The sequence below is a fragment of the Podarcis raffonei genome, chromosome 6, assembly GCF_027172205.1.
Source record: "Podarcis raffonei isolate rPodRaf1 chromosome 6, rPodRaf1.pri, whole genome shotgun sequence".
Taxonomy (NCBI): domain Eukaryota; kingdom Metazoa; phylum Chordata; class Lepidosauria; order Squamata; family Lacertidae; genus Podarcis; species Podarcis raffonei.
In genome coordinates, this window is record NC_070607.1 from 98,928,825 (window position 1) to 98,939,963 (window position 11,139).

General features: G+C 49.1%; 1 protein-coding gene across 1 annotated transcript; it reads right to left on the reverse strand.

Annotated features, from left to right (window-relative positions):
- Positions 1–1,493: 1,493 nt before the first annotated feature.
- LOC128416700 (actinia tenebrosa protease inhibitors-like) lies at positions 1,494–10,045 on the reverse strand. Its single transcript, XM_053394756.1, has 4 exons — positions 9,790–10,045; positions 7,779–7,964; positions 2,601–2,768; positions 1,494–1,756 (listed from the first exon to the last, which is right to left on the reverse strand). Exons 1-4 carry the CDS (start codon positions 9,887–9,889, stop codon positions 1,746–1,748), a joined length of 465 nt encoding a protein of 154 aa, XP_053250731.1. The 5' UTR covers positions 9,890–10,045; the 3' UTR covers positions 1,494–1,745.
- Positions 10,046–11,139: the final 1,094 nt, after the last annotated feature.

The following is an 11,139-nucleotide window of genomic DNA, read 5'->3' on the forward strand; positions in this document are numbered from 1 at the left end:
GTGCTACAGCTTGGAAACTTCTGCCTTCAAATAAGCCAAGCAGCTGACACAGCTCTCTCTGCTGGCCAGGACCTGAACCTAAGGACCTGAACCTAAGATCTGCAAAGGGACGTGGGTGGCGCTGTGGGTTAAACCACAGAGCTTAGGACTTGCCGATCAGAAGGTCAGTGGTTTGAATCCCTGTGACTGAGTTCCCGTTGCTCGGTCCCTGCTCCTGCCAATATAGCAGTTCAAAAGCACGTCAAACTGCAAGTAGATAAATAGGTACTGCTCCAGCGGGAAGGTAAACGGTGTTTCCATGCGCTGCTCTGGTTCGCCAGAAGCGGCTTAGTCATGCTGGCCACATGACCCGGAAGCTGTACGCCGGCTCTCTCGGCCAGTAAAGAGAGATGAGCACCGCAACCCCAGAGTCGTCCCTGACTGGACCTAATGGTCAGGGGTCCCTTTACCTTTAAGGAGTACCTAAGAAGGGCTGGCATCACAAACAAGACTGGTTCCCTGCCCCCCCCTTGTCCAGCTCCCTCCCTCTCTGCCTACGCATCTGTGGCTTTGGCAAGTGCTGTCTGGAACATAGACCCACCAACAGGTGACAGTCGGTACCCATTCATTCATTCATTCATTCATTCATTCATGAGCACCAGCCAAAATCTGTTTATTTATTTCTTTATTTGAGTATTTAGAAAGCACCAGCGCATCAACAGAGAGACTAGATGACCCTTTGCATGGGCATAGCCGGGGGGCAGGGAGGGGCAGCTGCCCCCCTAAATCAATAAAAAATTAAAAAAAGACATAGCTAACTGAGGTTCTCCCCCCCCCCCAGCAAAGATCCTGGCTATGCCATGACTCTTGTGGTCCAACTCTACTGTTCTAGGATTCTAGGAACTTAACACTCAGGAGGCGGCCAACATCTGCCTTTTTCTGTATCTTGGACATAAGGTGACATCTTTTTCTCAGCGGGCACCTGCCTTGCATGGCTCAGTTATGAGCTTTGCTTGGGCAAATGCAGTTTTTGCTTATCGTTTCCTTATATCCTAGCAAAGCCCTTCTCCCTTTCCAAAGTGCAAACAAGTGCATCTCACGCCACTCAGGTCATCACAGAGGTCAGAGACAGCTGCAGGGGAGCAGGCAGTGGGGGCTGCAAGCAACAATCGGGGAGCAACGGAAACCATGAGAGGGGCCAGCCACATCAGCGGGTCATCCAGCAGCGCTCCTTGGGTAAAATGATCTCCTTCCTTGGAGGTTTATCAGCAGAGGTTTGATGGCCACCTGTCAGGGATTTTGCATTGCAGCAGGTTGGACTAGAACTCTACAATTCTATGATTTTGGTGATCCCTAAACTTCTCCACAGGATCAAGGATCTACGAAGATGTGGACCAAGAGGCCTGAAGTCTCCCCTGCCAGGACTATCACTCTGGAAACAGGAAACAGCAGAGAAGTGTCAAAGGGGGGTTAAGTATCGATTGTGACACAGGCTTTCGACACAGTATTGCAGAAACATGTTGGATGCATTGCAGAGGGTAGGGTGTTCCCAGGAACCCACGATCAAGGAGCTGGCAGGCTGGAGAGCAGGCAGAGCACCCACCCAGGATCCCTTGCTCCTCTCATTTTCCAAAACAGAGTCAAAGATGTCAGGGGTCTCTGAGCCCCTTCTCCACCAGGCCAGGAAGGAAGGTGCAGCTGCTGAGAGGAGGACGGAGTCAGGTCTCGCAGCGAGGGGACAGGTCTGCCCCGATGGCTTTCTCAGTCTAGGCCGTCCCTGGAAAAGAAAAGAGGACAATTTAGAGAAGGGCAAGTCATGTCCTCCTCTGGAGCTTGGTGGGTCCAAATATCAATCCCCTGATCAGCTGGATGACTGCACCAAGAAGCTCCAAAGAAATACTCCAGCTGCTCCATCCTCCATATCACACCCCTTCAGAGATTTGATGATGGCGATCATATGGGAATCTAGGAAACTGCCCTATACTGAATCAACCATTGTTCCACGTTGCTCAGTATTGTCTACACCAGGCTTCCTCAACCTTGGCCCTCCAGATGTTTTGAGACTACAATTCCCATCATCCCTGACTGCTGGTCCTGCTAGCTAGGGATCATGGGAGTTGTAGGCCAAAAACATCTGGAGGGCCGAGGTTGAGGAAGCCTGGTCTATGCCGACTGGCAGCAACGGCTCGGCAGGATTTCAGTCAGGAGTCTCTCTCAACTCCACCTGGAGGTGCCATTGAATCTGGGACCTTCTGCTTGCAAGATAGATGCTCTTACCACTGAGCTACATTGCCCTTCCTCATATCACCTCTCAGTCGTCTCTTCTCCAGGCTAAACACACCCAGCTCCCTCAACCGTTCCTCATAAGGCTTGGTTTCCAGGCCCTTGATCATCTTGGTCACCCTCTTCTGCACACCTTCCAGCTTGTCCATATCCTCCTTAAGAAATGGTGCCCAAAACAGGATTCCGGGTGGGATCTGACCAAGGCAGAATAGAGTGCTCTCATGGCTCCGCTTGATCTGGGCACTAGACCTCTGCTGATGCACCCTGGAATAGCCTGCGCCTTTTTTGCTGCAGCATCACACTGTCAGCTAATGCCAAGCTTAAAAGTGAATACTCACGGGACTTCCCGCAGGTTCGGATGCAGTCGTCTACCGTGTCAAAATTGTTCTTGTTCCCACCGCAGCCGCCATAGACGAACTGCTCGCATTTCTGGGTGGAGGCGTTGTAGAAGTAGCGAGCAAACATCGCCTTGCAGTTTCCGCAGACCGAGGGCAGGCGGCAAAAGTCTGTGGGGTCCAGAGAGAGGGAGAGAAGGGAGGGTGCACAGCAATGTGAGGCAGGCCTTAGGAGGAAGGAAACATCAGAAGGCCCCCACCTTCGCTGGCAGCGCTTGGTTTTCTACCCTATTGATCCGTCTTCTTGGCATGCAGGGGGAAAAGAAGGACGGAGGAGAATTCTTTGCATAACCGGACAGACCGGATCTGGAAATGCGCAGGCAAACTCAGGGAGGCTTCAGGTGTTTATGCTCAGGCATGTGCTGGCTGGTGACAAATGTCACCCTCGGGTGGAAAAACCATGGCTGAGCTCATGCCCCAAAAATGACACCTGTCCTCACCTACCTTTTCAGTTCTCCTGCTCTAAATTGTGCCTCAAGGTTTTAGAAAGAGCAAACTTCCAGAGAATTGTCGAAGGAGACAAGGTGATACTTAAACATATGGGTCATATGTCTCACATAAACCAATTTTAAAAGTGGGAAAGGCCAGGAGTCAGCGCCGGATTTACGTATCAGCTAAACAAGCTCTAGCTTAGGGCCCCATTCGATTGGGGGCCCCAAAACAATTTAAATGATAAAAAAACTGGATGTACATTTCCAAAATATAAGATAAAAAACAAATATGATAAAACCTACATACAGCAACAGTGTTTTCTGTTGTGTAGGCTCCTGATTGTTATGTGCAAACGGCTTGAAATACCTATTAGGTCCATAAATTACCATATAGCAACACAAAAAAAGCGACAATTTGTTCTTGGCAAAGGACAGCTGGACATAGAAAGGGCCCCATTACCTTCAGGAGCTGAGGGCCTTGTCAAACCTAAATCCGGCCCTGAAAAGAGTACAAACAAAGGGATGGAAACTACGGAACTCACTTCTGCAGGAGACGGTGGCAGCCACCAACTGATAGCTCAGTCAGCAGACAGCATGAGACTCTGAATCCCAGGGTTGGGGTTCAAGCCTCATTTTGGGCAAAAGATTCCACCATTGCAGGGGGTTGGACTAGACCAGGGGTACTCAACCTTTTTATACCTACCGCCCACTAATGCATCTTTCTTGATAGTCAAATTTCCTTACTGCCCACCAGCGCTCGATGGAAGGAGGATTCAGCTTGTGCCTTGGAACCCCTACTGCCCACCTAGAATCCTGAAACACCCACTAGTGGGCGGCAGGGACCAGGTAGACAACCCCTGGTCTAGATGATCCCTTGTTGACCCTTCCAACTCTTCAATTCTGCAATTCTATGAAAGAGGATTAGCCAATTTCATGGAGGATAAGTCTGTCTGCTAGCCATGATAATAATATAATAATAATTTATTATTTATACCCCGCCCATCTGGCTGGGTTTTCCCAGCCGCTCTGGGCGGCTTCCAACAGAACACTAAAATACCGGTACAATAACCTATTAAACATTAAAAGCTTCCCTAAACAGAGCAGATGTCTTCTAAAAGTCTGGTAGTTGTTTATCTCTTTGACATCTGGTGGGAGGGCATTCCACAGGGTGGGTGCCACCACCGAGAAGGCCCTCTGCCTGGTTCCCTGTAATGTTGCTTCCCACAGGGAGGGAACCGCCAGAAGGCCCTTGGAGCTGGACCTCAGTGTCTGGGCTGAACGATGGCGGTGGAGACGCTCCTTCAGGTCTACTGGACCGAGGCCTCCACAGCTGGAAGCAATAATGCTTCTGAATATGAGTTGCTGGAAAAGGCAGGAGGGGAGATCGACACTTCTTATAATAATAATAATAATAATTTATTATTTATACCCCGCCCATCTGGCTGAGTTTCCCCAGCCACTCTGGGCGGCTCCCAATCAGTGTTAAAAACAGTACAGCATTACATATTAAAAACTTCCCTGAACAGGGCTGCCTTAAGATGTCTTCTGAATGTCAGGTAATTATTTATCTCTTTGACATCTGATGGGAGGGCATTCCACAGGGCGGGTGCCACTACCGAGAAGGCCCTCTGCCTGGTTCCCTGTAACTTGGCTTCTCGCAGTGAGGGAACCGCCAGAAGGCCCTCGGCACTGGATCTCCGTGTCTGGGCTGAACGATGGGGGTGGAGACGCTCCTTCAGGTATACAGGACCGAGGCCGTTTAGGGCTTTAAAGGTCAGCACCAACACTTTGAATCGTGCTCGGAAACGTACTGGGAGCCAATGCAGATCTCTCAGAACCGGTGTTATGTGGTCCCGGCGGCCACTCCCAGTCACCAGTCTAGCTGCCGCATTCTGGATTAATTGCAGTTTCCGGGTCACCTTCAAAGGTAGCCCCACGTAGAGCGCGTTGCAGTAGTCCAAGCGTGAGATAACTAGAGCATGCACCACTCTGGCGACACAGTTCGCGGGCAGAGAGGGTCTCATCCTGAGTATCAGATGGAGCTGGTAGACAGCTGCCCTGGACACAGAGTTAACCTGCGCCTCCATGGACAGCTGTGAGTCCAAAATGACTCCCAGGCTGCGCACCTGGTCCTTCAGGGGCACAGTTACCCCATCCAAGACCAGGGAATCCCCCACACCAACCCACTCCCTGTCCCCCAAAAACAGTACTTCTGTCTTGTCAGGATTCAACCTCAGGATTCTTATGTTCTTACTTGCTTTGTTTTTTTAAAAACACACACCGTAATTTTGCTCCAAATTTGCTTTTGAATATGTGCAGAAGTTTCTTTCACTTTGTACCTTTGGGGACACAAGTAAAGGCTCAAGCCAAGCTTGTTCTCTCACACACAAAGTTGGAAGGGCTTCAAGTCACACCTGCACAGGTGGGTTCTCCTGCCTATGAACAGCCACAGGTGCATTGGCAACAGCTGGCAACAGGCAGCTGGTGATGTGTGGTGCTGAGGAAGGTGAGGACAATGGAGAAGCTCATGGCATTTGCATCATCCTGGTTCTGAGATGTTGTTTTGGTGTAATGTTGCCAGCCTGGCCCAGCCCTCCTCGTGAGGCAGTCAGAGGTGGTTCCCACCCAGCGCAAGACACAGAACCACAAAGAAACATGAGGCAAGCCGCACTGAAGGGTGTGGGGACACAGGTCAGCCTCTTTCTCCCTCCCTCCCTTCCCGAAACACAGGTACTCACACCTTCAAGGTGAACATCTCAGGTGTGAGGAGGGATTTGGCACAGGAAGCTACTGGCTGGTTTCCAGATTCCATTGCTCAGAGTGGAGAATTTCTGCAGGCACGGCTCCCTTCACCGACACAGCGCTGGGCTTGGAGAAATTGTACCTGTTGGAATTCTCCCCATTTTGGAATGTTAAGAGCAAGGAAAGTCTGCCCTGTAGGGGAGCGCAGCAAGGAAGACGGGTAAAGCACCCCTCAAACGTCAAGCAGTTTACACTTGCCACACGTCTGTGTCCTGTAGCAGGAAAACTACAATTCCCATTTCCCAATGGTGGGGTCTCCCAACACCTCAATCTCTCCGTTCCCTGAAAGTCAGGGCCACCAAAGAATGAGCGATGTTCTGAAGACTGATTTTCAAAATTGCATTTTGAAGGTCCCTTTTAAAACACACGCACACCTTGTGATGACTTGAGCTGCTGGGAATCTTCACCTGTGATTCCTGCATTACAGGATGACGCCTGTCAGTCCCTGAACTCTACAATTCTATGACTTTTCAAAGGCAGCAATTATCCAGTTGTTGCTTGAGAATCCCACACCCAATATTATTTTTCGCACTTTGAACATGACCGGATGCAGCCTTCAGGAGATGAACCAGGCCCCTAAGAAACCCACGGCTCACTCCAACCAGCCGAGGCTCCTGGTCCCTCTCCTTCTACTCCTCACCTGCCCCCATCCATCGCTTTTGTCCCACGTGGAGGATGCTGCCTGGGCACTCTGTGGGACCCTGAAACCTCCCTCCTCCCTCTGGTCAGCCTTGGGCTCCCCAGAAAAAGACAAGCCAGAACATGCAGCTGGCCTGGAAACCCCAACTTGCCAAGCCCTCGCTGAGCTGGGGTGTTTGGGCTGCTGAAAGCCAGTTCCCCCTGCTGACTAGATCAGTCGGTCCCAAAAAGGCCAGTACTGCCCCCCTGAGAGGTGCAGGGCTACCTAGGGCTGTTAGCCACAGTGGCTATGCTTTGCAGTTTAGAAATCTCATGAAATAAATAAACAAATGGGTGGGGGAACAGCACTCAGTGGCAGGGATGCTTCTTGCAATTCCCAAATAATGACTGACTTGCACCTGCACCTTTTGCGTGGACTGGAAGTTAATAATAATATTATAATTTATTATTTATACCCTGCCCATCTGGCTGGGCTTCCCCAGCAACTCTGGGTGGCTCCCAACAAAATATTAAAATACAGTAATGCATCAAACATTAAAAGCTTCCCTAAAGAGGGCTGCCTTCAGATGTCTGCTAAAAGTCTGGTAGTTGTTCATCTCTTTGACATCTGGTGGGAGGGCGTTCCACAGGGCGGGCGCCACCACCGAGAAGGCCCTCTGCCTGGTTCCCTGTAACTTCGCTTCTCGCAGGGAGGGAACCGCCAGAAGACCCCCAGAGATGGACCTGAGTGTTAGTGACCCTTGGATTTTAGTATTCTAACAGTTTTCAGCAGTTTTCTAAAACAAATTTTAAAAAAATCTAAGCAATTTAAGGGCCATATAAGGTACGATGTCTTAGTGTTCCAATCCAAAGCATTTTCACGTAAGGCCCTGAATAAAGGTTGAATATCATGTTTAAATCACATTTGTATATATGATTACAGCCATATGGGGGGGGGGAAGGACCCAATAACATGATTCAGTATAGCAAAAAAAGGGGGGGAATCTGCGCCAATCATGTACAACATCCTGTACAAATCCGATAAATTTCTGCACCCCACCACTGGACTCCTAAATTTAACGAATGTGAAAGAAAGTGAGAATTGAGGAATAGGGTCTCCCATTTTTGCCACAATAACTTAGGAGAGCTTTGGTGGGGTGAACTTTTCAGATTGCCTGCCTCCCACGCACACCCCCCAACACACAGAAAAGAAGCTGTGGGGAGAGGCAAGGGGCAGGCAGGTAGGGGCCCCACCCAGCACCCCACTCACCAATGACGGCTTCCTGGCAGACGTAGCCACAGTCCCCTGGGCAGCACTTCTGGGTGCCCGGGCACTGGGAGTCATTGTCACAGGTGGAGCAGGACTTGTTTTGCAGGCAGGCGCTACAGTTCCTCTCTTCGAAGATGTTCGCCACGGGCGGCACGTTGTAGCAGTAGCCGTCCTTGCTGTCCTTGCCTGCAAGAGCCACAGGTGAAGCTCACCAAAGGGACGGGGAAGGGCAGTCAAAACTATCAAGGGGGTGGAGCAAAGGTTGCAGTGTTTGGGACTTTTGGGTTTCGATTAAAGGTGGCCAAGTGATCATCTACACTTCCGCTTGTCCTGTGTCTACAAAGCACGAGTCCAAACAGTTTTGCTTTTCTGTCACCGCTTTCCCCTGGAAAACCTGCTCTTTAGGGATCAATCGGAACAAATGGCAGTTTGTGGAAAACCCGACTGCTGTTTGTTCCAATTCAGCGCTAAAGACTATGTTTTCCCAGGGGGAAGCAGTGGGGCAAAGAGAGACGTGCATAAGCCCTGGGAGGCAACATGTCAAAGTTTATAAAACAATGCCTGGCATGGAGAAAGGGGAAAGAGAAAAGTCTTTCTCTATCTATCTATCTATCTATCTATCTATCTATCATCTATCTATCTATCTATCTATCTATCTATCTATCTATCTATCTATCTCTCCTAATACGAGAACTCATGGGCATCCTATGAAGATGAATGTTGGAAGACTCAGGACAAGTAAAAGAAAATCCTTTTTCACACAGTGCAGAGTTAAACTGTGGAACTCCCTGCCACAGGAGGCAATGAGGGCCACCAAGCTGGACGACTTAAAAAGCGGATTAGAGAAATTCACAGAGAGGGCTCTCGCTGGCTACTAGCCAGGATGGCTCTGATCAATGCTTCTCAAAGCCACTTGCTGGGAACCTCAAGAGAGGAGAGTCTTCTCATGCTCTAATCCTGCTTATGGGTTTTCCCATAATGAACATCTGGTTGGCCACTGTAAGAACATAATGCTGGACTAGGTGAGTCACTGGCCTCATCCAGCAGGATTTGCTTATATTCTTAAGAGACCCACAAAGGGTCACTTACATAAGCCACTTTCCAGAGCACCCCTCACAAAGAAGTGCAAGAGGTAACAACATAAGATGAACCACATAATACCTCTTCCGTATTTGTAAGAACTTGGTTGTTTCGTATGGCAGCAGTTTCACTTTGGAACTCCCTGTCTATTGATGTCAAGCAGGCCCCTTAGCAGTATTCTCTTTGGCACCTGAAGACAGCAGCTGGTGCAGAAGGGGCCCTGCCCAGGCTGTGCCCCTATGCGCACACAGTCCCCCACCCCCTAAAGCACCATCAGTTCCAAGGGGAGATATCTTGGGGAGCAATGCTCAGATCGCCTGCTGCTTGATGCGCACCCCTAAAAAACAAACAGCCCCATCCCAGCCTGGACAGCCCACCTTGTGGGGCATCCATATAAACATTGTGCCAGAGGGGGACCATCATTTCCTGGCCTGCACCCACAGACCACTGGTGGAGAGAGGAGGCACGTCAGACCACAAAAGACGCAGCTGACTCAGGTGTGTGTCTTGGGGGTGGGGTGGGGCGGAAAAGGAGCTGCAGAGCCAGGAGAAAGAAGGCTGAGAGGTGACATGAGAGTCACATGAGGGCCGTCACCTGGAAGATGGAGTAAGCTTGATTTCTGCTGATCCAGAAGGGAGGACTTGAACCCACGGCTTCAAGTTACAAGAAAGGAGATTCCGACCAAACCTTGGGAAGAACGTTCTTGGGCAGTGGAACGGTCTCCCTCAGATGGTGGTGGACTCTCCTTCACGGAAGGTTTGGTGGCCATATGTCAGGGATTCTAGAGCTGTGGTTCCTGCATTGCAGGGGGTTGGACTAGAGGACCTTTGGGTCCCTTCCATCTCTACAATCCTGTGTTCCAGTGACCACCCAAGGTGTCCCCAGCCCAGCCTCAGAGGCCCCAAGCTCCCCTCTGACTAGCTGTACTCACCTTCTGCTTCCTTGGCGTCCAAAGAGGGCATGCAATGGCCCCCCAGGGCCAGCAGGGCCACGGAGAGGAGGAGGAGGAGGAGGAGACCACCTGCCTTCATGGTGCTGCCAGAGCCGTGTCTGAGCCCTGCCGGCTGAGCCAAGTGGCTTTTAAAGGGCCAGGCAGGCGGGGCCGGCTCACGGGGGACGCGCTAAGGCTTGTCACAAGCCGGCTCACTGGATTCCCTTCTAATCCGGCCCCAGAGCAACAGCCCTACCCAGGTCGGCGTATTCCCAAACACGGGGGAGGCGTCACAGGGCGACACCCGGCCGCAGGGAGACCAGTCAGACTGGAGCCTGGCAGGGGGAGGGAGCTGTCAATCTCCACTCTCCAGGTTTCCCATTTTTCCCAATCCTAATTTCAGTTGTCCACATTCATGCAGCAATTTGCAATATATATATGTATTTAATCCTCCTAAAAGCTCACTAATGTTTTAGGATGGGTTTCACCTGACAAAGGGATTTTTGGATGTGGTTTTCACTCCTTTCATTTAGATAGATAGATGATAGATAGATAGATAGATAGATAGATAGATAGATAGATGATAGATAGATAGATAGATAGATAGATAGATAGATAGATAGATGATAGATAGATAGATAGATAGATAGATAGATAGATGATGGATGATAGATGATAGATGATAGATGATAGATGATAGATGATAGATGATAGATGATAGATAGATAGATGATAGATAGATAGATAGATAGATAGATAGATAGATAGATAGATATAGATAGATGATAGATAGATGATAGATGATAGATAGATAGATATAGATGATAGATGATAGATGATACATAGATAGATAGATAGATAGATAGATAGATGATAGATAGATAGATAGATAGATAGATGATAGATAGATGATAGATGATAGATAGATAGATGATAGATAGATGATAGATGATAGATAGATGATAGATAGATAGATAGATAGATAGATAGATAGATAGATGATAGATAGATAGATAGATAGATAGATAGATAGACAGATAGATAGACAGACAGATAGACATATGGCAATGTAATTATCATTGTTTTAAAATTGTCTTTTGATGCTTTGACTCATCTTGGGACCTTCGGGTGGAGGGCAGGAAATTCTTAATAATAATATTTCTAATACTAATAATAGCATTTCATTATACTAATATAATGGATTTTGTGTGCAGTTTTTTCAGAGACATGCACCTCTGTGCACATTTCCCCCCAATCTATGCAATTTTGTACCTATTTGGGGTGTGTGGAGAATTGCATTGCAAAATTCAGAGAAATGCGAATTTCAACAGAGAGCTGTGTTTCGGTCGG